General features: G+C 35.3%; 1 protein-coding gene and 1 pseudogene across 2 annotated transcripts; both read right to left on the bottom strand.

Moving 5' to 3' along the window:
- Nucleotides 1-4,597: 4,597 nt before the first annotated feature.
- Nucleotides 4,598-26,655, bottom strand: LOC103502538 (protein VAC14 homolog). 2 transcript variants are annotated; one of them, XM_008466497.3, is made up of 20 exons: nt 25,989-26,655; nt 25,768-25,881; nt 25,531-25,596; nt 25,002-25,091; nt 24,812-24,931; nt 24,407-24,435; nt 24,135-24,277; nt 23,888-23,982; nt 23,373-23,459; nt 23,093-23,200; nt 17,651-17,742; nt 17,366-17,447; nt 13,546-13,611; nt 12,364-12,479; nt 12,137-12,257; nt 10,449-10,610; nt 10,208-10,336; nt 8,993-9,061; nt 5,648-5,944; nt 4,598-5,140 (listed from the first exon to the last, which is right to left on the bottom strand). In XM_008466497.3, the coding sequence occupies exons 1-20, from the start codon at nt 26,076-26,078 to the stop codon at nt 5,003-5,005; spliced, it is 2,214 nt and encodes a 737-aa protein (XP_008464719.1). In that variant the 5' UTR covers nt 26,079-26,655; the 3' UTR covers nt 4,598-5,002. The 2 variants fall into 2 exon arrangements, with proteins under 2 accessions (XP_008464719.1, XP_050946718.1); XM_051090761.1 differs by lacking the exons at nt 4,598-5,140; nt 5,648-5,944 and adding an exon at nt 8,083-8,473 and having other exon boundaries at nt 25,989-26,551.
- On the bottom strand, nt 13,339-13,457 carry LOC127151495 (5S ribosomal RNA; annotated as a pseudogene).

Below are 26,655 nucleotides of genomic sequence, written 5' to 3' on the forward strand. Positions count from 1 at the left end.
TATTAATTAAATTTATATTAATAAATCATATTATATCTCATATAATATAAACTTTATATTATATCATACATAATATAAACAATTATTTAAATTTCATATAATCTATAGTGCTAACATGAATCAAATCCATATTAATTTAACCTATAGTTTATTTATGAATCTTATTCATATTATTATTATTATTTGAATCATATTCAAATATTAACTTCTCGCATAAAAACTTTATATTATAATGTATCAAATACATTATATTACTTGTATCATATACAAGTTATTTCATTTAATCAACTTGAACAATTCAAATTAAACCAAAATAAATTTGATTCTGATTTATCCTTATTGAGCTAACAAATGGACCTTTGGTCCTACTATAACTGAACTCCTCTTAGGCCAAGAGAGGGTGTGGCGCCACATTGTTCAAGCTCTGAAATCAGCCCTTAAGAGAGCAATTTCTCTACTTACTTTATCTATAGAGGAGTGAATTCCTTCTTATGTAGCTGTGTTCCCAACTCCCTAATCAGACGAATCCCCAAAATGGTAGCCATATTGAATCGACAACATAGGCCACTCTCACCCATGTAAATCAAAGGACTGCCTTTATAGGCAGGGTTCACAACTCACTCAGGATTTAGGTCAAGTCACCTATGGTCATCTTGGTGAAATGTAGTCTTAACTAGTAACGGTGTTAATAAGAGAGACTATTCATTTCATGGTTTGGTCTTTTACAAACTCTTTGTATAGAATACCCCCCCTCTAATATCTCGACATGAATAATTAGGATCAAATCATTTGTAGCACTTTAGAACAATTGTAACAACTACAACGCAGTTCGTATTCGTAGTGTCACCAGGATAATGTATCCAGCCTTATCCATTTACTACAGACCATTTAGGTTATCATTTTAAGCACGATCCACTTGTATGTCTCCACATACATGTTTAGGTTACAGAAAATAACCTTGGATGTTAGTTTATTGGTTTTGTGGGTTAATGCAACTAAATGTCAAATAAAATAAAACACTTTATTTTATTAGATAAATAAAATGTTTGTATAATATATACAATTACAAACTACAAGACCACGAGATTTAGGGCATCAACCCCCACAGTCTAGGCGACACGCCTCCTTCTAGTCACATGAAGTGGCCAGCGGGGCGAGGCATGACATAAATAATAGCTAGCTCATGATAGGAATAAAGCTAATGGTTTTCTCGCATATAAGCATTCCAATCAAGCAACATAAAATGAATACGTTAACTTAGAAACATACTATCAAATAGTCATGTATTTCTTATGAATCCTAAACACCTGTATCTTTTTCACAAAAAAAAAAAAGGTCTTTGAAAGAAAAAATTTATAAATGTTTGTTCTTTTCTTTGGAAGGGTCACTCATAAAACTAAAATGTTTCCCGTTAACCCCCTTCTTAACACCCTTCTTCTTCTCCTCGCCTGATGATTTCTTGGCAGAGCTTCAGCACTTGTATTTCCTTATAATTTCTTTTGAACTCACAAATTAAGACCTATTTATAATCTTAAACTGGATTGGTCATCCTTAAACTCATCTTAGCTTACCAGCTGCTAACTTAGTGCCTTATACGTGTAAGTGTAATATTTCCTTTAATCATGCTTAACTCTAACCAACGCATAAGAAGCTGACTAATCCAAATTAGTGAATCATCTTCATTTTCCTAACTTCCTTTCCTTAACTTGCTCTTCCTTGCCTAACCCAAAATGCTTACTAAACTTTCCTTCTCGTGTTATCTTGTCTTGAACATCGCCTAGCTTTATTACGTGTACTTTCCTTCCTCGCATCGCCTAGCCAAAACTCATACTCCCTAGTCCTTCCTCAAAATGCATCATTCTTGTAATTAGTACTTTTGTAGCTTTCTTCTTCATAATTTCTTACTCCATAACGTGAATTTCACAGTTTTCATATCACTTGGACTAAAACTCAATATGTTTACCACGCTTATAGCTTCTAAGTTCTTTTGAATTTGCAACTGATCCACTGCTATCACAAGCATGATTGATGTATGCATATTTGAAACAACTTCCAAATCACTCAAGAACTTCCTTAACAAAACTACTTCTTTAGCTACTTCATAGGTAGCTACATATTCAACTTCCAGAGTGGAGTCAACAACACAACTTAGCTTGATATTTCTCTAGATTACAATTCCTTAATTTAGAGTAAACACCTATCCAGGTGTTAATTTTCTAGAATCTTTATCTAGCTGAAAATAAGAATTAGTGTATCCTATAAGAATCAAATTCTCACCTCCATACATTAGCATTTAGTCCCTCAGTCTTTGTAGATACTTAAGGATATTCTTAGCGGTAGTCCAATGTTCATATCCAAGATTGGACTGATACTTGTTGACAGTCCCTACTATGTAACATATGTTAGGTCTCGTACATAACATATCATACATCACATTTCCAATAGCTGATGCAAAGGAAATATGTCTAATGTCCTCAACTTCATGAGGTATCCTAGAACATTGTTCCTGAAACAAAAGAATTTCATGTCTTAAGGGTAGTGCACATTTTTTTTAACCTTGCATCTTATTATCTAGACAACATTTTGTCAATAGAAATTGTTTGAGACAGCTAGCATTGTGTTCTTGCGATTTTGAACAATTTGGATCCTAAGAACATACTCAGCTTCACTCAAATCTTTCATTTGGAATTGAATAGTTAACCATTTTTTAATATCAGACAAGTATCCTACATTATTTCCAATGGTAGGATATCGCAACGTACAACAGGAAAGTTGCAGTAACATTAACAATTCTTTTATAAAACAAGATTCGTCAAAGAATATATATCTAGTATATGTATAAGAGAATTAAAATATCTTTTGAGAAAATCTAGAGTGAGAGAACGAGAAAAATGTCAAATTATAAAAAGAAATGGAGAAGATAATTTGAAAACAAAATATGTTAAAATTTTAGATTTCACCTAGTAAACATTTTGTTTTTTGATTTTTGAAGATTAAGACTTCTATTTCCACTTTCAAGTTTCTTTTTTTTTTTCTTTTTTTTTTTTTTTTTTTTGTTATCTTCATTTTACCAAAATTTGAAATGTAAAAAAAGTAAAAGAATTATTTAGAAATTTGGCTAAGAATACAACCATTACACTAGAGAATATGCAAATCATTATAAAGGAGTAAAGAAACAAACTTATTTTTAAAAAATAAAAACAAAAAACAAAATATTTTTAAAACGAGACCTTAGTAATTATGCCCCCAAAATTGGGGAAAGAAATGTATTAACATTTATAGAAATTAGGAAGTTCGTACATTTCAAGAATATAGACCTTATGCTTAGTTATCTTACGTCGTTAGCCCTAATTGAATACATCATCACCAAAAATAAGATCCCAGCAATAATTACTGTTAATTATATATATACCCTAAACCATATATATGTATCTATATATATATATATATATATATATATATATATATATATACATATATATATGTATCTATATGCTGCACAAATATTGTTTCCACCATTCATCTTTAATGAAGTTTAAAGAATCTGGAAGTCCGATACCATAGGCTGAAAAACAGAAGAGTAGAAGCAAGAGAAATTACAAATATTTATAGATATTTCGTAGTTAACAAGGTGTTAGAAATATGAACGATTTTAGTGATATGTAACAGTTGTAACTACAGTTGTAGAAAGAGTACTAAGCTGAAGCAACATGTAAAGGAACAAGTGACACAGTAACATTTGTTAACCCAGTTCGATGAATATGCATCTACATCTGGGGACAGTTTGCCCAGAATAGAAGATTGTATTAATTACAAATACAATAATAGTTAATACATAGTTATGACTGAAGATACAACACTACATTTATCATAACTCATAACCATAAGAACATAATAACCATAACTCATAAGAAGAACAGAATATCTCCCCTTAATCTCAGATCTATAGATGATGTATTGAACTCAAGCCCCAAACGACTTGATGATTCTTCTATGTCTTTCGTATTATTTTCTTTCGTATTATTTTTCTTCGCATAACTTCTCCTACAAGATATTACCAATATATAAGGAATAAATCCTAACCACCCGTGACTACAAGATATTACCAATATATAAGGAATAAATCCTAACCACCCGTGAGACCATCCTTGAAAAGAGAATATTACCGATATATAAAGAATGAATTCTAACTACATGTGGAACCATCCTTGAAAAGAAAATCTTAACATATTCTTTATCAACTCCATAACCAAACTCCATAACCAATTAATTAATTAATTTGCTAACCAATTAATTAATTAATTTGCTCGTGATAAAATAAAGTAGGTGGGACCTAACTAAGCGTGTTTCAAAAATTGTACATTGTTTGCCATTGAGTTTTTCCTGAAACTAATGGTGTAATGCCCTTTATTCTTCTCTCAAGAAGGTTAGAATAGTGACCACAAACTAAAGCATTATGCGATAATCAAAATGCACAAGTAATAATACCCAAAAAGGCTTAGTTCTTTTTGGCCCTGCAGAAGTATGGAACGAACATTAGCTATGGAAAAGATATTCAACACTGCAACTGCTTGAAAGAAGCATTGTTTGAAGGAAATAACACCCATAAAAAGTCTGTACATGAATTAGATTTAACTTATTCAAGAAAATTGTTACAAGACGACGAACAAGCAGAATGATGAAAGAAAATAAATAAAAGAAAAGCAAAACGAATTGAACTGATCCGAACCTCCATCTAAGTACTTTCCCCTCTTTTACCCACCATGGCTTTAACAAAAAAATAACACGACCACATGGGTAAAAATGTCCCCTTGTACAAAATGAAAGAATAGCTCAGCCAAAAACTGAGCTCATCTCAATTTTTTTATAAACCAGCCGTTCCCAACCACACAGCTAATTTAAAAAGTCTTTTAGACCAAACTCTACTATGATATACAATTTTACAAACTACACAAAATCTCATCCATGACTGAGACCACTGTATATAATGGAGAGCATATGATCATAGTTGTAATTGCCCTGGCCCTCTCCTTGTTCTTGAAGGAGGCCTGTTTATCTCTGCTGCTACTGCAGAGGCTGGGCCCGAGATCGGGGCTGAGGCTAAGGCTGGCCGCTTTGCTTCTTCTGGGATTTCAACCCCCTGCATATAATGGGATATTTATAATTGTTAAAAAAATTTACGCATGTTAAGAGAAAGAAAGGGAAAATAGCTGTCAATGGAAAGAACTTTGAGAGAAATTATCAAACAGAGCAGAATGTGGTTTTTATTTAATGAGATAATATGAACTATAACCACTTTAATATAGTCTCTAAGGTGGTTCTGAAACATCTTACAGATAAAGAAAACTGTCACAGTACTATAAGCAGTGTATCTATTTGCTTTAAGCGGCAGTACCCTATTGTCAGTCTCACATGCTCAATCTCTTGAGTCATTACAGACGCCCAATTTTTCCATGTTTCAGATTCTAATGAAAAAACCTCACTTTTGTTAGTATGCGAAGGCATGAATTATGTTCATTCCTTTCCACACCATCTCTATAAAAGCTCTACACTCAATGGAATTGAAAAAACAACTCTGAAACCTAGCTGGTAAATGACAGGAAAGCTATAGAGCTAAAGGAATTAGAAAATAAATTTGTTAACAAACCGTTTTTGTAAGCGGAGGTGGAGTATTGGTCCGGGACAGTGTCTGCCCTTTTTCATGTAAGCGATGTTGATGCTGCATGTACTCAAATTGTTGTAGCCTAGCAGCAAAGTTAATTCCATTACGAGAGTTCCCAGCATCCTGGCTTACATCACCATCTTCATTTATATTCAACCCAGACACGTGATGCATTACAGAGTAGGAGTTCCCAGATGATAATTGCTTGAAATGCTCACCACTAAATGAGTATGGAGGCACTGTTTTGAGACGTGTTCGTAGTATCTTAAAGGCAGCACTTTGCTGTGTTTGTAAGTCAAACCATAGGTAAAGAAAAAATCAATTAATGCATCACAAGAATACAACTATTCATTATAGAAACGAACATGTTTGAAGTCTGCTTAGCAATGCACAGGTAAAGTTCAGATGCGAAGAACCTATTCAAGTATTGTATATCAAGTTCATTAGCTTGTAAATTTACATCACTAATATCATTCTCCCAGTGAACCAAGTTTATTTACATCATTATTGTAAATGGAACAGGTGAATCAATACGTAAATGTTTCCTCTAACAAAACTAAGTGGCGATGCATAAAAAACCAAATCATCATAAAAGCTCTTATCGAAAGAAACCCCCATCCCCTCCAAGTTTAAAAAAAGAACACAAAGGGGAAAATACATCATTCACAAGTAACCATTAAGAGGCTGTAGTTACAAAAGAAATTTGTACATAAAAAATATAACAAGACGCATTACATACTAGCATCGCTTTTTTGGGTACATATGATTTGAAGACTAATATAAACTTCAACATCTGTAGCTCAAAGACGGTTACGGCATCTTGGTTTTCTCAAATATACAATAAGTGCATTTATTTTACGCTAATTATGTAAATATCTCATAAAATAACGCCTATGATCATAAATTTTGAAAATTGCAAATCCAATAACCAAAGCACGTCTTGTAGTTAAGAAAAGAATATAGAATAGATATAATTGGCCAAAAAAACCATAAGCATCAGCTCTTGCCAGCTCAAGAACCAATTCTAGAGAGAAATTAGGAGCCTTTCTTTTCGCAAAAGTTATACTAGCTATTAGGGAGCCTTGCCTTTGGATCACTTAATTGTTTTGCCACCCTCCGACACATGCTTCAACAACACTTTCGCCCTCGTTGTCCCCTTCATGTTTGGCTCATAGTGAAGACCTTCCAACACTTATTCTGTAAGTGCTGTTTCTCTAATTCAGCCTGGGGGAGATTATTCTCATTTCTTCAGCTTCAGTGAAGTTTTGACATGACTTTTTGGGAAAATATTCTTCAGATTTTGGTGCGCCCTCTTCCAAAAGCTCAAATATTTTACAGTCCAATGCAGTTAAAGCTCTTTTATTCGAGTTCTTCAGGAAGAGGAATAAAAAAAGCTCTTCTATTCGAGATTTGGTTTAAACAAAATCAATGTACTTTCATGATAAATCCCTTTCTAGGTCTATTCATTGGATTAATCTCATCTTCTGGCTTCCTTGTGGTGTTCTCATTCAAAAACTAGCTATTAGGTTTAAAACATTGTCCAATTTAATGCTTTATCTTGTGGCCATGCCACAAAAGTCCATCCTACAAGTATAGAATGCATTGCACTACGCTTAGTTTAGAAATGAGGGATTGTCCTTGTCAAGGGGGCAGGCACCCACTAGAGAGGTTAGCATGGTCAAGGTTGGGCATGCTTCCTGCCAACCAAGTAGAAACAGCAGACTAGTGCAAGGCTACAGGTAAACGTGGGTCAAGCGTTTTGGAGAGGATCTCTTGGATGTGCTCAGGTTTAACTCATTCTTCTGGATGTTCTATCAAAAGGTTGGCATAATTATCAGCTTAGCATAATTCTTTTGTATTAGAGCCTCTTCCTATAAGTAGGCGTGAGGGTTGTTTTATCTTGGGCTTGTATCCTTGTGCTATCTCAACAAAAGGTTGGTTTCTTATGAAAGAGAGAAATTAAATAAATATTCCTCCTGGGGCTAAAAAGATAAAGTGAATGAATGGAAACCAACTTTTGATCCTCAAGGCCAGAAGGAAGAGGTACATGTTCATCCATCTATCCGTTATGAAAAGCTTACCGAACACACAGAGTGAGCAGTTCTTTTCAAAACAGCCATTACATGCATCCAAAACTATCCAATAAGCTACTCTTAGAATTGGAACCCAGTCCCACTCAGGAAATTCAAAAGTAGAAATACTATATTCAGGCAAACATCCAGGATGGCGCGATCTACATATTCAAAGTAAGATGTCACAAGTACAGTAGTTGACATGATTTTCAGAATCTTGTGACCAAATTTTATCTTTCTATTATCGCCAAAAAAACAATCAATATAAGAAATTGCATGTCCATATCCTCCACATCAATATATAGCGGGAAAAAGTAACACTGGTGCTTTTATTTATATATATATATATAAATGAAAACAATGCCTTTCATTGAGAAAAAATGAAAGAATACAAGGACATACAAAAAAAACCAGTCCAACAAAGTAACCCCATTAAAAGAAGGGGGACCAACTAAGAAGAATGTTTCCTATGGAGACATGTGAAATCTAACCAAAGACCAAATCTAGGCACCCTCTCTGCCCCGGAACACCCTATCTTTCCTCACCCCAAATGTCTCACAAAACCACACATATCCCGGCCAAAGAAAACCCCTTTTATCTCTGAAGGGCATATGGAAGAGGAACTCCTCGATCGTTGCTCTACATTCCGCATCCCAACAAAGCAATGGAGGAAAGAGCTCCACACAACACGAGCATACTGGCAATCCCAAAAAGGATGATCAAAATCTTCCTCTGCCTTCTGACAAAGCAAGTAGCAAAAAGGCTCAACAAGCAAAGTTTTGCCAACAAGCCTATCAACAGGGTTAACCCGGCCAAGTAAGACTTGTGAAATAAAGAACCTAACTTTCTTAGGAACCTTTGTCCTCCAGACCACATCAAAACCGACTCAATATGTGGATCAGTATCCAACAACAAACTAAACAAAGATTTACATTTAAAGCTCTGACTAGGATTAGGGTTCCAAACACGAGCATCCCTTCTCCCCTCCCTAAAACACCACCCCTCCAGCAAGGAAAGAAGAGAGGTCACCTTAGTTGTTTCCCTATTGGTCAAATATGGTCTGCTTTCTATCGCTAATATGGCCTACTTTTGAATCATAGAGACAAATGGCTAAATCCCAGTAGATCGTTGCTGTAAGGCCACTCTAACAACATTAATATGGTCTAAATATTTAATATATATGTGTCTATATATATATATAATGAAGAAGAAGTAGGGAAAAAAATGGAAAGGAGCAGTGAAAATTAACAAGGCATACCTGGGGAAGTAACATTAGAAGACCGTATAATGCTTTTAACAGCCACATATATCTTCCAGGTTCGAGAAGCTGCAAAAATTCCAAAGACGTACCCAATTTAAGAAGATATAAACAGTGCAAGATACCTAAAACAAAATTACTGTATTTTCCCAAGACAAACCGAGGAAGACATGAAGCCTTCCTTCCGAAAGAACATCTAATTAGAATGAATAACAAGAGGAATGTTTCAAAGGCATTGATTGTAAGCGTATTCTTGTGTTCTTCCATCGACTTCCAGAACTTTTTTCTTAACACAAACGACTTCTTTTTCTTTTTTTTGTGGGACCTAATTAAACTACTTTTTCATTAGTTCATTTGGCTTTAGGTCGAGAGAACAACTCATCTTCCCTTCCAAGTCTTCCACATGGGATAATCATTTCAATTTCTTACCCCAATTAAAAAGAAAGAACGAAAGAAAGAAAGAGGGAAAAGAAGAAGAAAAAACTCAACATTATACTATAATTTCTAAGGCATTCTCATCACATGGTACAAAATAGCTGTAATCTACAAGTCCAAGTACTATTCACGGTTAATGGTTCAAGTATATGTAATATGTCTAATATTTTCACCGTAATGGTATCTGATAAAATATCATGAAAATGAAGAAATACAAAACAGGCAAAACAATAGAAAACCCCAAGATTAAAAAATAATATATATATATATATATATATATAATGTGTGAAATTAAAAAACAAAAAAAAAAAACGAAAAACAAAAGAAAAAAAAAAAGAAAAAAAAACCTAAGCAACACGATACTACAAGATGATAGGCTGATAGCCTAACTTCAGTCCTACCACATCATCACAACACAAATGGATCACATCAGTTTCTTTCCTCCCCTCCCCATTCTTTCTAAATGTAAGAATAAACGTGCAAGCAAAACAAATAAAGCCCATTTTCTGTAAATGCTTTTGTTTTGTGTTGCTCTTGTGGTCAGGCTTACATTCATTTACGCTCTAATTTATTTTCCTTCGTTTTTCTGAAAGAAAGCTTCTAACCCCAAAAAAATATAATAGAAAGAACAAAAAGAAAAAAAAGTAGCAGGCACAAAAATTAAATTTATTTGACTGAATAGAAATTGTAAAAAGAGAATGAAAAAGTTGCAAGCGACTACTATAGAATATCATTTCAAATACTCAATAGGAAGGTGTATTATATTTAGTCATTCAGCACCTGCAATCTTAGATAAGCAAAGACTGGAGTCTCCAGGAGGCGAATGAGTTTATCCAGCTGAACTAAAAATTTCACATTAATATCTTCCTCCACCAAAGACTGAATCACCACACTAGCATGCTGGTATGACTGCCATAGAAGTAAAATAACAATATTGAAACAGAAAAATCTTGTATCACTCTCACTTAGATATTGAGATGGTTTGATAGAGAACTCAAGGGTTTACTCATTCAAACCCTACCTGTGCTAATAAGCAAAGACTAATAATAGCCATCGGGGAATGGCACCATGATGCATATAAAGAAACAAAAAGGTCCTTCCCAGCTGCATGCACCAATGATTTCTTTAAAAGATCTCGAAGACCAGATAACTCAGAGGAAGTCAGCAAGATCAAATTGAGTGCCTGTAGCAAACTAAAAGAGTAAACATGCTGAAATGGAAAGATAGCAGACCCTGTAACAAAAAATACAATGAATGATAGAAGAAAATATTTAAACAAAGGGGGAGGTTTCAAACACAACAGGAATTCGACACTTAGTGTTTCAAGATAAGGAGCTTGGGGTTGAGAAGAAAAAGAGTGTAACCAATTAAGCACCTTTGTTTCTGACATTAGAAACAGTATTTTGAGGCAGTGATCATACAAAAAAACACATTTGAAACCATCCTGAAGTTTCAGATATGATTCTCTTTCCACCTTTTAGTGTTTGAAAGAAAATAAGTACGGAAAATTCCCAAAAAGCTAAAACTCTAGGTTCCTATAGAAAGAAGAGTGCTGGACGAAGATTTTGCAATCATATATTGTAAAGTAGGCAGATCTAACAACCAATGAACCACAATAGAAGTTTAGTCAGATATGGATAGTAAGCTTGCTAAAAGACTTGCGTTCTTCTTGTGGACTACTTCTCTTAGCAGCAACAATACTTTGGGCAATACTCAGGGGAGGTTCACAGCCTTCTTTTCATTTTTTGTATATGTGATTGTCCAGACCAGCTTACACAAGTGGACTTTGACTAATTTTACATTAAAACCGCTTGACCCTACAGCATTTGGATGTCAAGAAAACTTGTTGAATATTAAATCCTATATAGGTAGCCACCATGAATTGAACTCACTCCCCTAACACCCTAACATTTGCTTAATGCATTTCAGAAGAGAGGAAACCCTCTCCCGTCTGTTACTTCACTCTAACTTTGCACATAGTGCTTGGAATTTTTCTGGGAATATAGTCAGCTGGCAGGGATGTAAACCAAAGTTGCTGGATAGGTAGCTGCTTAAAGTTCCCTAGGAATTGTTATTGAAAGAGAAAGCAAGAGTGCTTTGGAAGAATTCAGTCCCTTGGCTCCTTTGAAAGCCTGAAAGGAACTCTCGAATTTTTTTCACGTAAGAAGTCTTTTTTTCTCTTTCTTTTGTGGTTTTGTACAGCGTACTGACTCTATCTGGAATACTGAGCACAGGCACTTTTTGTAATTACTCCAGACTCCCATCATCTAAGACTAGGTTTTTTTTGTAATCCTTTGGAAAAAGGGGTGCCTTATCCCTTTGTCCCCTATATAGTGTTATTTGGCTTTGGCCTTTCCAATGAACCTCTATGTTGCTCTCACACACAAAACTAAAACCAATAAACAAAAAAAAAAAAAAACCCCTCTATGCAAAAACGCGAGCATATATTTGACCATTATGACAAAAAATCATATAGACTTTGAAAAGTGCAATCAATTGAACTTTTAGGCCTTGCTACAACAGCAAATGAATCTCTTTGTTGCTCTCACCCACAACTAAAAGAAAAATCACGACAGTTAAGGCAAAAGATCATGTAGACTTTAAAATATGCAATTAATTGAAACTTTAGGCCTTACTACAACTGCAATTCATTTGTTCCGCTACCTATGCAAGGTTTATAAAAAATAAAGAAAAATATGAGATAGCAACCTGAACCATTGTAGAAGCAAAATCCAAATCTGATTCTCCTTCCAATATTGTAGAAAGTTCACGGTAGACCCGTTCAGCATTTAAAAGTACACATAACCGGCGTATTATCAATGCACCACGCCTATGAAAATGATAAACAACATATACTTTGTACATCAAAAAATAAATATCAACACATCAGAGTCATTGTTGCAACAACAAATAAGAAGGGAGGGAAAAGAACCCACTTCTCCAGAAGAGAATTATTGATCCGAAAATTATGCACTAGGAAGACAACAAGTTGGCGAAAATGTTGCTGATCTATCGCTATGCAAGCATGAACATCCAGAACAAGAAGCACCACCTATGACAACATAGGATAGAAAATAACCATCAAAAATACTGATTAGAAAACCCATAGAGAATTTCAAACAGTCAAATAATAATCCAAGTAATAGAACTCAGTTTCATCAGTAGATCAAATTCTTCATCAACCTTGATCTTTCATATGGTAACCTTTGTTCAAAATCTTTTAAAGTAAGAATAATTAGGACTGACAACATCAGTTTCATCAGTAAAGTTTATGCTCACATTAGCAACTTTCTTTTAGTTGTGTTAAAAGCTTATTTTTTTAATTAATTTAATAGTAACATGACAATAGTAACTTTTAAAGTATTATTTTGAGCTATATTCAAAAAAGGTTCTCCCTTGGAAAATTCTCTCCCTCTCTCCACCTTCTTCCATCTCTCCCTATTAGACTGCCCCTTCACTTTGTTGATCAACCGTCATTGCCATCTCCCACTGCTATCTGCTCTTATTTCAAATCCACTCCAAGGTAAAATGGAAAAGGGAAAGGGTGGAAACAGAGGATCGACTGTAGGAAAAGGTGGCAGCATCAGGGAGGCAAGGAAGAAGGTTAGTGCGGCTGTGAGGGAGGGAAGGAGAGACATCACTTAAAATACAAAAACACATCAGTCAAAAAGAAGTAATTGTCTTACCATGTAGACATTAAAGGGTTCTTTAAATTAACTAACAGATAGTTAACATCGAGGACCAAAATGAGCATTAGAGAAAACTATAGTAAAAGTGGTAACATATTGCGACTACATTGAAACTAAACTCAAAACTTGGAGGTAAAAGTATAACATTTTGAAGCCTTTGGACCAAATGCAAACTGAAATCAAAACAGCTTTTTTTATTATTATTATTATTATTTAAAAAAATGGGTGCAACAAGAGGACTTCCCAAGTGGTCACCCAACTTAGTACTACTCTTGTCCAAGTACACTTAACTGCAGAATTCTTATGGGATCCGATGCATTAATGTTGGTACGATCGCACCTGATAAAAATAACCATTCGAAATCTACGGACCAAATAAAGGACAAGAGAGATGAGAACCTAAACTCAAATCACCAGAAGAGATGATTACCTCATCGGAAGGATCAGATAGAGCTTGAAGAAGGCTGTCAAGTATATCATCCAAATAGATTAATACCTGTTCGAAAGAGAAATGAAGATTAACTACCCACAAGAATCGCAGAAAAGAGAAACCAAGAATTGAAGTGAAATCAGTATATCTAGATGGATTGATAGCAATTACAATGAACAATCTATCTTAGAAGGCTCAATAACATTGCTGATGTAAATAAAAAATAAATAACACAGCACAAGGGCTTATAAAATAATTAACGAATGTGAATGTTACCATACAAATGATGTAATTAAAATGAGTTATTAGTTACATCCAAGGTTTGAAATATCTATGCCGATGAGAATGTTGAGGTCCTAATATGGAAATTTCAGAAAACTTTATGGAAATTTATGTAAATTGCTATTATGATTAGTTAATGAAACTTTGATATCTGTACTTTACCATTTTTATGTTTCTTATCAATAAATATTTATATATATATAAATATATATCGTAAATGTCAATGTGAGAACATAAATTTTAACAAGAAATGGAGAATAATTACAAGAAAATATAAAATGTAGGACAATGACACTGGATCGTGAAACTATACGATTGCATGCAATCTTTTCTTTTCATTTTTTATTTGACCTCAAAATATTCCCAACATCATTTGTACATTTTTCATTAATTCTGCATTTTTTTTATATATGTGAGCTGTCCCGGACCCGTTCAAGCGAACTTCAACTAATCTCATGGGACAACCTACATGAGCTTATAACATTTAGATGTCAAAGAAAGTTGTAAGAAATTAATATTTCTAGGTTAGGTGGCCAATAGAGATTGAACTCATGACCTCTTAGTTAGTTATGGTCTCCTCTTTTGCCACTAGGCCAATTCATGATGGTTTGCCATCAATTATGCATGAAACTATATAATTGCACGTAATCAAAACCATAAAATTAAAAAAACTTGAACTAAGTTATCGTAGCTAATTTCTAAAACTATCTAAGTATTCTTGAAATTTCATTAAAACGGGGGTCCCCTATTAAAATTTAGGCCAAATAGAAATTTTCCACCATGGTTACAACCGAAGGTCCCAAAATATAACAAAAATCATGGAACCTATAGAGATACCTTTTTCAAAAATCCACAATATATCACCAATATCGTTGCTTTATAATTCCATAAATATATTGCTGCCAGCTTTACATAAATGTGAAGGTACTGTTAATATCGTGGAACCTATAGAGATACAAGGAGGTAACATCCTTTTTTCAAAAATCCACGATATATCACCAATATCGTCGCTTTATAATTTCATCAATATATCGCTGCCAGCTTTACATAAATGTGAAGGAACTGCTAAAATGTTGTGGATAAGTTGCTGAAATATCATCGATATGTTGCCTATGGCAGATATCGTCAACATGTTGATTTTGCCTCTAGTTGTCATTTTTTCCAGTTTTCCAATTTCTAGCTTCTCAATTTCCAGCCTTTTCCAATTTTCCAATTTTGTGTGTGTGTTTTCCTTTTTAGATGCTTTTGAAACTAAATTTATGGTGAAAAAGGAGGGAGGAAGAAGAGGAGATGATCACAGCATCAGTGGGAAGGAAGTGCCAGCACTAGAAATGCCAAAAAAGGGGACGAGGTATGGCTATGGGAGGTGGTGCCAGAAGCAAGGTGGGGCATAGGTAACTAGTCAGAGGAGATAAGAGGGGGAGAGAGACAGTTTGGAATGTCTTTCTTAAGGATTCTAACCTGAAGAAATACTCAACTTCCACTTCTTCATCCTATCCTAATCAGAACCCCCTTCTCCCGCGCTAATCTAATATTTGCAAAAGTGATAAGTACGTCAGCTAACAAGTGAAGCAGCAAGTGACTTGGCACAGTAGGTAAGAATGGATTGAATGGGTAGAACTAGAGGGACATAGATAGTAATTACAGCCGGTAGAAATGCAGGCCCCTCATGAGCCTTAAATCCTAGGAAGCACGGACACCGGCATGCGACACGCAAACGACACAACACGGGATATGCTCAATTTCTAGAAAAGTAGGACACGACACATTAGAGACACGTTATAATTTTTTATTTTTTTTAAATAATATATGTGATAATACTCGTTGATAAATTACTCATACATGTTAGAACATATCAATACTTCTTTAAAACATAAATAAAGAGTACATTAGTTGTTGGAGTTCATTAAAAAGTTCCAAACTACAATACAAGTACAAAATCCTAAATAGAGATCACACTTCTATCCAAAACAATGGTACACGGGGTGTGTTCCTTTGGAACCATAAATCATGAGTTCTCCGTTTTTATTATTTTTCATGCATTAAAAAATATTTCCTGCCTAGTTGGAAGATCTATGGGGTAAGTTGGAAGCTAAAGTATCAGTCTGGGAGATGTATGCTAATTGGGAGAGGGTGAACGGCAGTCACCAGCATCATCTAAACGGCAGTCACCAGTCTGGAGATGTATACCAATTGGGAGAAGGTGAACGTTGAAGATTGGAGAAGACTAGAGGAGAGTGAAGATGAGTGCTTACGGTTTTTTTTTCATGGAACAGGCTGAAATTAAACAATAAAAACAGTGTGTTTTATTTTTCAAAAATATTTTTAATGATATTAAAAAATTCCAGCATGTCAGAGTTTAAAAAAAAAAGATGACACACAAATTGCGTGTCTGATTTGTGTCAGGCACACTCTCCAAAAAAAAGAGTGTAGTGCTTCATAGCTTAAACCTTTCGGTGTAACAAAGCACTACTCAGAAGCAGGGTAAAGACTACGTCATATTTCATTGAAACTCATTGGAACACTATTTGAAGTATCACGACAATGTATTGCTAGTGCTACCAACCTTATTTGAGAGCACAGGAAATAAAAGTCCAAGTGCTTTCTATTATAAAGATCCTTGTCTTCTTTAGAAAATCAACTTGTCTCATTCACCTCGTATTTACTTGTAGCCATTTCAAACAACAGGACCCATTACACAAGGAAACCATCAGATCCACTACAACAGAACACCAACAATAAAGATCCTGTTATCCTTTGGAGGCTCGAACTATTCATCCAAATCAAATCCATCTCCCAAATCAAATGTTTCTGTTTGGATGGATCTTTTTTCCCCATTCCAGTGAACTGTTCTCTTGTGTTAGGAATGTTAGAAAAGATGAAGCGTCCATAGTGAGAGAGAAAGTCCTAGTGACTTTGTGGTTTGGTTGAGAGATGAGAAGTTAGAGTAAAGTATAAGATCTTCTCGGTCCAAGTTTGAGGGAGGGTAGGAAGATTTCCATTGAAGAACATCGTGGAAGGAGGAAAAGTAGATATTAGGCTCAACCAGCCCCCAGTTTGGAAATCCGTCTTTTGTTGTCTAATAGAGACACAAGGAATATTGTTGTTCTACTGTTGTTACAGGAGGTTAACTGAGACGGAACTTTTTTTTTTTGGAGCCCTAATCCTTCAAAGAGCTTTTTTGACCATTCTTTCTTCCGTTGTCCGGTCAACCATTCTCCCTTGAGAGATTCACTTTCCACTCTTAATTCTGGACAAACCCACTAGAAAAAAGACAGCTTGCTTGTGACCAAACATTAGAATTTCAGGTCAAATTCCTTCCATCTTATATGTTTTTTTTTGTTCCTTTTTCTTCTTTTTTTTCTTTTTTTTTTTCTTGTTAGGGGTGGGGGGAAGAAGAAACTTAAGTAAAAAGAAAACATAATACGGAGAATGGTGATCGAATAAGATAATTCTACGGTAAGTAATAGGTCAATCCATATGTTAAAGACAAGTCATGTGAATAAAAGAAATGAAAAATTGACAATATCATAGTCACCTCAGTTCGATGTCTGTCTAAAAGTGTTGATATCCAATATAATGCTTCGATCCTAGTAGCCTCATGTTCGCTAGATAATTGTCTGACCAATCAACAGAAGAAACAATCATGAAAACATCCTCACCAGTCATCACAGCAAAATGCTTACATCAAATGAAAATCAACATAACCACTAATCGTTAACTTCAACAATTTGGTGTCGTAGAAAAATACTTCTTTAACAGAAAACCCAAGTTTCATTGAAATAGGGGGCAAGAAAAGATGGGCGGGCCGCGGGGGCTATACCTCCTAGCAATAGAAAGGATAGCACCAACATCAAATCCTTCAGATGGAAATGCCTTGATATTACGAAGCTCTTCATTAGTTTCCCGGGCAACCTTCAAATATAAAGTAAACAAATCAGTTGTACTAAATTTTCATGCCCATCAAGGGGAAAGCTCCAGTCTGTACCAAACCATATTATATCTAAAAGGAAGTTGAAGAGAGAAACTTTTGACTCACTTTAGACTCTCTCTAATCATATTAAGTCAAAAAACCAACTCTCAACAACTAATATGCAGCTAAAAATTGCCAGACACTAAATATTATAGCTATTTAATTCGATAACTAAGTTATAAGTGAAAAATCTACATTTTATCTGTAAGTTAATAATAATTTCATGTACAAAGAGTACTATTATCCAGTTTTCCTTCAATGAAAATTTAAGAACAAAAACTTAAAAATTATGGTTCACTTTATTAGAGAAACTTGAATTTCTTGTCAAATTTTGAAAACAAACTATTTTTTTCAGTTTTCAAAACTTTGATTGGTTTTTAAAACATGAGTTGAAAGTGGATTAGAAAACTTAAAAACTTAAAAAGGCAAATGAGTAGAAATGGATTAGAGAACTTAAAAACTTAAAGGCGGAAGTAAAGTTCTAAGCTTAATTTAAAAACTTAAAAAAAATATGGTTATCAACCGGGGCCTTAGGGTTTAGGTAAGCGTGTGTTGCTTCCTGACCATGCCTCAAAAATATGAAAAGTTAAAAAACATCGTATGTGTTTTTATCTTTAAATCAAAAGACTTCTTTATAAATTATAACTGGAACCTTATCCAATTTATCATTATATTCTTTATGTACACTTTGTGGAGTTAATAACTTAAAACCATTTTCTGTTTAACATCGACGAACTTGAAAGCATTTTCTGTTTAACATCGACGTTAATAAATCAATAGTCTACATTCTAAAAAATTGATATATTCAAACCATTGCTTACAATTCTTAGGATAAAATATTGATACATATGAATAAATATAGAATAGAAATAAAAAAAATAAAATGTTTCATCGTCCTAGAAAAGAATATCAAATTTGAGAATGAAAATGAAGATTGCATTCTGACTAACAATATTTATGTGCTTGTGAACTTTTTTTTTTTTTTTTTGGCAAAACAGTTGTGAAAATGGGGGATTGAACCTCTCACCCTCAAGTGGAAGGTCATACCAATTACGAATGAGCTAAAGCTCATTTTGGCATGCTCATAAACATTTATAATCTTTAAAGTTATTATCATTTCATAAGACACCAAGCATTCATCGAGGAAAATGAAACCAAATTAAAAAGGTTATAATTAAAAAAGTCAACTGACCGACGCCCACAAGGAAGCATTAAACCTTGCCACCTCCCATATTTCCTCACCATCCAGTCCACCACTCTAAAAGTTTTATTCTTTCTCCTAAATACCTCCTCACCTAATACCTCACACATTATTTTCTCCCGAAAGGGCAACCCCACAGCAAGTGATGGAGATCCTGATTGCACTATTGTGGGAGCAACAGAAAGGAAGGGTGCTAAACACAGTCCACAGTATTACTATTGACTCTCTCGTGAAAAAACCTGAAACACAAAAGAACTTTTTTTCTTTTTTTTTTTTTTTTTTTTTTTTTTTTGTTTTGTTAAGAGACGATTTCACTAAAGGATGAAATTACAAGGAGAAGGGCAAAAAAGAGACCCCAGACCAAAGGATTACAGAAGACATATCCAATTGGTCAGAAGAGAGTCATACCTATATGAACTGAAATGTTCTGACATTTTACACCAAGCGATAGCAGTGTTACAAACATTATCAAGGAAGACATCAATGTGTTTCTTTACTGTTAAAGAGGCGATTGTTGCATGCAAGCCAAATGGACCATAAGCAAGCTCTTATGAACTGCTTCCAAATTATGCCTTTTCTGCCTTTGAAGGGAGGGTCAAAAATAAGGGATAGGAGTTGTGAAATGTTCCCAGACAAGTCCAGACTCCAAGAATGAAGAATGTAGTTTCAAAAATGATTGGAGAAAGAGTAAAAAATGAAAAATGTGGTTTTGGTTTTTGGTGTCATTCTTACAAAGGGAACCCCAATACCAAAGGGCCCTTGTAGGAAGATGATGTAATTTGCTGACGATAAGGATCGCCTTATGAGCTAGCTCCCGAAGAAAAAATTTGACCTTTTTGAGATATTGGTCAGACCATAAGGTGTTTGTTGAGCCCTCAAACAGATTAGTTTCATAATCATAACTGTTGTCAACCCAAAATTTGATTGCATAGAATCCAGATGAATCTATCTTCAAAACCATTTATCCTCGCCTTGAGTGGGTTGGCAAGAAACCAATAGAAAAGATAGGGCAGCCCATTCTTCAATTTTCAACTCATTGAGGTGTCTATCAGGGTGGAGTTTCCATCCACTCTCACCTCATTTCACAATACCGACACCATCACATCTCGGGCAAGGGATAGATCAAACAAGCATGGAAAAGTAGCCTTCAAAGGTCTATTGTTCACCCACAAGTCAGTTCGAAAAGGAGATAGAGTTACCATTGCCCACAGTAATGGCAACATTGGTGTCCATGCAAGGTTGGAGGTATACTAAGGCCTTCCAAGAGCCTTTTGGAAACCAACTTTGTTACTACAACTAAAAATGCCAAATTTTGCAGCGATCACCTTATGCCAGAGAGCAAATTTCTCAATCTTGAATCACAAGATCCATTTTGCAAGAAGGCCCTCGTTTCTGACTTTAAGGTAGGTGATTCCCAAGCCACCTAACCTAATGATACAGAAGGAGTAACTTTTTCCCAACAAACCAAGTGTAAGTGTGAACCATCATCTTTACCTTTCCAGAGGAAGTCCCTAAAGAGTTTTTCCATAGAATCAGCCACCTTACTTGGTATTTTGTATAGGGAGAGATAGTGTGTGGGTAAGTTACTCGGTGTAGCTTGAATGAGGGTAAGCCTCTCACTTTTAGAGATGTAAGAACCCCACACCTTTAATCTTTTTGCTCTATTTTTTTCAAGAACCAGAGCTCAAAAAGAGAGGGTCCTAGGCTTATCGTGGAGGGGAAGCCCAAGGTAAGAATTTGGCCACAAACCCACCTTGCAACCATATAAATCTGCAATGTGTAGGAGTTCATTACTGCAGAGATTTATACCCAAAATTTACGATTTCTGGTGATTGATGGATAATCCAGAGCAAGACTCAAAATACCGATAACATCAAATAAGTTCTTAATGTAATCGGAGTCAATTGTGGAGAACAAGAGCATGTCATCGGCAAATTGAAGGTAATTGATAGGAAGTCCATCCTTCCCCAACCCAAAGCCTTGAATCATCCCATTCAATTCTGCTTGAGACAGCATTCTGCTGAGAGAGTCAATAATAATATTGAAAAGGAAAGGGGAGAGAGGATCCCCTTGCCTAATACCTCTACCTCTGGTAGCATGAATCTTCCCTCGCAGATGGCCATTGATGATAATAGAGAAATTTGCAGAAGAAACAGAACCTAGGATCCACTTACACCATAGACAACCAAAGCCTCTAGCCTCAAGAATGGAGTCCATGGAAGCCCAATCAACAGTATCGAAGGCCATTTCTATAACGAGTTTGATAACGATGCCCGTCTTACCCTATCGGTGAGTATCCATCAATGAGTTCATTTGCAATAAGGGAAGCATCAAGGATCTGTCTACCCTCAACAAAAGCAAATTGGTGCTCAGAAATAAGGGTGGGGAGGACACCCTTAAGCCTGTTGAAGAGGACCCTAGCCAAGATCTTATAGACCCCAGCAGTGAGGCTGAAAGGTCTAAAGTCACCAACTCTCCTAGCAATGGCTCATATGGAAATGAGGCAGACATAGGTTTCACTAAGGTTGCCGTTGAAAATACCTTTCTTGAAGAAATCTAGAAACACCCTCATAATGTCGAACTTAAGGATGTGCCAGGATTTTCTATAGAATTCTGTGGTATAGCCGTCAGGGCCAGGGGTCTTGTTGGTACCAAGGGAACAAACACATTCTAGATTTCCTAGCTGGAGAAGGGGGATTCCAGCAGACTGTTGATCAGTAAGGCAGGGCCAAGATAACGTTGGGAGAGTTGAAGATTGTCCTTTTTCGTGTAAATCCTTCTGTAAAAATTCAAAAATTAATCAACAATTCCTGCTTCTGAAAGAAGACCTGCGCCATTAGAAGACATGATTTCAATAATCGTATTTTGCCTCCTGTGGCCACCATTTTATGAAAGTGGGAGTTAAGGTCCCCCTTGATAAACCATATGGTCTTGCATTTTTGTCTCCAGTGAGTTTCTTCCTTGGCCACCATTTCGAGGAGTTGAACCTTTAGACTCTTTTTCTGATCTTTGTAAATAGGCAAGCACTCGTTAGATTCCTCAAGGTTGTCCAGCAGAGTGATTTCAGCCATAAGTTGGTTTTCTAAGTATGAGTGTAGCCAAAAGTGGATTTGTTCCACTCTTTGAGCACCTCTTTAAGTCCTTTTAATTTGACAATCACATTGTGCCCAAGTCTCCCATGCAACGGAATGTTCTTCCACCAATAATCAACAATATTATCGAAATCTTTGTGCATCAGCCACATACTTTCAGAACGGAAAGGTGTGGGCCCCATTTGTCCAACCCAATGGGGAGCATAAGAGGGTAATGATCAGAAATTGGTCTTTCCAGTCTCTTTGATGAGGCATAAGCAAATTTTTGTTGAATGCTTCTTGTAATCAGAAATCTATCAATGAGTGTAGACACCAGGTAGTGTCTATAACCAGACCAAGAGTACAGACTACAGACCATTTTGTAAGGGGATATTTAGGAGGTCAATAAATACAATGAAGTGGTTAAATGCTTTCATACTCGTTCATTGAAGCCTACCACTGAATTTCTCAAAAGACCATCTAAAGACATTGAAGTTGCCACCCAGAATCCAATTAGCCAATAGAACCTTGTTACATAACCTCAATCTCCCAATCCCTACACTGCCAAACTCTAACAGCTTGACCACCACCACCACCACCACCTCCTCCCACATCCAAATGAGAACCTCCCCACCACAACCATTTAGCCAGCAGAGCCTTGTTACATAATCTCAATCTCCCATTCCCTACACTGCCCAACTCCAACAAAAAAAAATGTTTCTGCAAGAAAATTTTCATACAAATTCGTACTTTTTCCTAATAAGAAGATTTCATAAATTTAGTGTTGGTGATGAGTCCTATAACACATCTCTCATATTTCTCAACTATAATATTATGTTAAAGATAATGAAAACCATCCATATGATATAGGAAACATAATTGATCGTGGATGAGACATAAAAGCTTAAAGTATAGAATTAAACTAAGTGCATGGTATTTCTTATCCAAAAAAAAAAAAAAATTGAAGTGCACGGTGTACGTGGCACAAGGGGCAAAATAAAGGAGGAAGACAGATCCTACCACTCTAATCTTCTCTTCTTTATCAGCTATGGAAGGTAGAATTGCTCCTAGAATATCAGCATAATAAGGTACTAGTTGATCTCCACCAAGTTTTACAAACTCGTTAATCTGCAAATATAAGAAAACTATAAATTTATAAAGATAATGCACAATAGTAAGAAATATCTGTTGGTTCTTGGTAGATCTAGGAAGAACCTCATAAAAGAGTGAAACGTAGTCAAGTTTTAATGATCTTAGAGAAGTTATAATAACAAATGATGGATGCTAAAGTCCAAAGTACCCATGTAATAGCCGTTAAGCGAGTAAATTCATCTGGGGAAGAAGCCCTCTGGACCAGAATCTCAGCCATCCGGCCATAATCTACAGACTTCAAGAGTAGCACTGCTCGAGTCAGAAAATTATTAAATGAACAAATAAATTTTGCACATGCAAGGAAGGAAAGGTAAAAAAAAATAGATGACAACTATTAAATCTATTTTTGCATTTGCATGTATGTCTTTGTACTATTTTTCTGATTTTGTTTGTTGTCCAAACAAGTTGTAAATGTAATTATCAACAGTAGAAATGGGAAATTAATTTTCGTTTTATATAAGAAACCAAAACTCTTCATTCAAAATCAGAAAAATACAAAAGAGGAGCTGCAACACATAGAGCCAAAAAGCTTACAAAACTACAATTAGACTTAACGATAAAAATGGTCCAAATTAATTATTAAATAGATAAATAAAGTGCAACCATTTAAGGTTAATCTGGTTATGGGCGCTCAGTGAACCAATGTTAGCTAAGCAATCTTACTGGAGAATTTTTTATCTCTTGGAGAAACTCCGAAAGAGCAGAATCAGCTTGCTGCCGGATTTCATGACTTGAATCACTCAACATATTAAACAAACCTGAGATTTATCATGGGTATGTAAGTATCATAAATATTTAGCAGCAAAAAACTATAGAAACATAGGTCTTCACACCTTTAGACTCCAAATTCAATAAACAAAAGAGAACAAATTATATATTAAAAGAAATTTCAGTTAACACAAATATTCACCATCAAGAAAATCAGGAAGAAAGCCCAACATATCAATATCTGGCACACTATCAAGTACAGTGATCCATCCAACCAAAAACTGACGAACATAGGGATTTAGGACATTCATACGCTCCCTCAGCAATGGAATAAACTCTTCGATGCTGAAGAGAAAAAACCACCAAAAGAAATATAAATTAATACATCTTGCAATACAATTTCAAAACAATGCTTCATAAATGTAACATTCTATAACAGGGTCAAACCAAGCAGTTTGAGAAATGATGTCATACCTAAACTGATCACTTTCAGTAACAATATCCTGTTCCATTAAATACATAAAATTAGTTAAAAATAAAAGAAACTGTTCATCAAAAAAAGAGGAGTTTGTTAATATTCAAGGGACAAAAGGAGGAGGAGGAATTCCAAACAGAGAGCAATGGAACAAGACATCTTTCTCAAGTTCTAACTTTTAAGAAGCTGCGTCAATTTAGATCAGGTAAAGCATTTAAAGGTAAAGCATTTGAATAAGAGGCCATATGATATCCAAAGATATATGCATCTACTTCATTTTCAAAACATTCCAATTTCTTTGGTGTTCCTCTCAATCCATGGTGACCAGAGAACGTTTGAAACATGGAATTCTTTCCTTCTCTTCTCTTTAAACTTGTGGCAGGAGGGGGTGAATAAGTGAGTACCTTCACAAGACGATCCAAGAGATGAGCAGCACTTTGTACATTGGCATCTGAATCAGCCGAAAGCTTACATAAGGCATCAAATATCTGGTTAAAAAAAACTATAAAATCGCCTCTGACAACCTGCAGCAATAGAAGTACATATTCAGCTTATCCCCAAAAATACATTAACAGCTCTAACAATTCTTCTCACCTTTGCAATGTTGTATAGAGCTTCACATGCATAATAACGTACTCTGCTATCTTGATCAGAAAAAGAATTGAGAACAGGAGGTACAATTTGCTGGAAAGCTCATTCATAATGTTAGAAGAAAAAACTATAAGATAACAACATCACCAAAATGGAAGAAAGCAGAACAAATATAAGCACAGAAAACGGAACCTTTCTGGTTTATATAGCATCAAAACAATTATAAGCATCAACACTAAGAAAAACCCTTGAAGTTACACAATTTGAAGAGAGAGAGGAAAACAAATCAAGTTTCGTATGCCCTTCTCCCAAAATGTTATACGGTGTAGAAAGAATCTCTATAGTTCAACAGTTTTAAGCAACAAGCAGCAGAGTTAGGATAGCAGATCCATCTTCTAACCAGTAAACTCTTCAGGTACATTTTAAGTAAAACTATGTAATTAGTTATAGGATACAACGGCTATAGTCCATTGGAAATCATGACGAATTAAACTATAAAACCCAATACGTAACCGCCTAAGTATATACTAACCTCAAGATGTTGAGACGCATCAGAAGACAAGCCAACAGTCGCAGCAGCAAGCCCTATCAATCCTCCCTAAAAAATGGAATTACAGTTTAAAATCAAGAAAATTCCAAACGCATAACTAATAATAATAATAATAATAATAATAATAGTGAACAAAAAATCAAGATTTCACCCAAAACCCAAACTCTAAAAGAAAAACCTGAACTATCACAAGTATCCACTGTCGCATTTATCTCATACCTTCCTATGATTCGCTTGAGGCGACATAGTGAAATCGTTGGTCAGCAGATTGATAACCGCCGTAATCTTCTCATGATCTCCAGCTGAAGCAAGTTGCTTCACAATTCCCTCAACCTAAAAGCACAATGCAAACCCTTTGAAGATTACATACAATCAAAACCCTAGAAATTAAAATTAAAAAAAAAATTAAAAAAAACGAAGAAATGTGTAGGGAAGTAGACCTCAAGAGCAGCGTTCTTCCGTTTCTCATAGAGTTTATCAGAGAGGTTACGGAGCACAAATGCAGGAATAACAGAAAGAGCATCAGCCATATCAGACCCTAGGAGCACTGAAACGAATTCAACTGATCAAAGAAACCAATTGGGAAAATATCAAATTCGTTTTCGGATCTTCTCCTGCTCAAATCGAAACATCGCTGCGTGGCAGTCTTCCAAAGAACAAAATCCACAAACGAACTGTTGAAATTAAACACAACCCCAACAATAGAAGAGGGGGGCAATCGGGATTGGAATTCGGACAAATTCTAAAGAAATAACAGGAAAATCGGTGACCCAAATCTAAAAATCCAATCCGATAAAGAACCCAATAGAAAAGAGAGAAAAAATAAATAATTATAATAAAAATCAATTCGGCGAGAGGAGTTTTCTTTTACTTTTTGCCCCTTTTTTTCTGGGTTCAAGGGAGTGACTTATTTTATGCGAAGACTTCTTTTCTTTTCGTTTCTTTTCTCCTCTCTCTCTCTCTCTCTGTTTCGCTTTGTGGAACTACAGCGTGTTAGTGTAGGAAAAATCACCACTTGAGGGAGACAGGTTATGGCTTTGCCACACTAACCCGCGCCACAACGGACCAATCACCTAAAGGCCTACTCTAATTGGAAAAGAAAAAAAA

The sequence above is a fragment of the Cucumis melo genome, chromosome 10, assembly GCF_025177605.1.
Source record: "Cucumis melo cultivar AY chromosome 10, USDA_Cmelo_AY_1.0, whole genome shotgun sequence".
NCBI classification, from domain to species: domain Eukaryota; kingdom Viridiplantae; phylum Streptophyta; class Magnoliopsida; order Cucurbitales; family Cucurbitaceae; genus Cucumis; species Cucumis melo.

Coding starts and splice junctions, on each gene's coding strand:
- LOC103502538 (XM_008466497.3), bottom strand. CDS start 26,078: ATGGCTGATGCTCTTTCTGTTATTCCTGCATTTGTGCTCCGTAACCTC. Junction 13,612..17,365: donor TAGACAGACATCGAACTGAG/GTGACTATGATA, acceptor TCTTTCGAACAG/GTATTAATCTATTTGGATGA. Junction 5,945..8,992: donor TTCTAATGTTACTTCCCCAG/GTATGCCTTGTT, acceptor TTACAAACACAG/CAAAGTGCTGCCTTTAAGAT.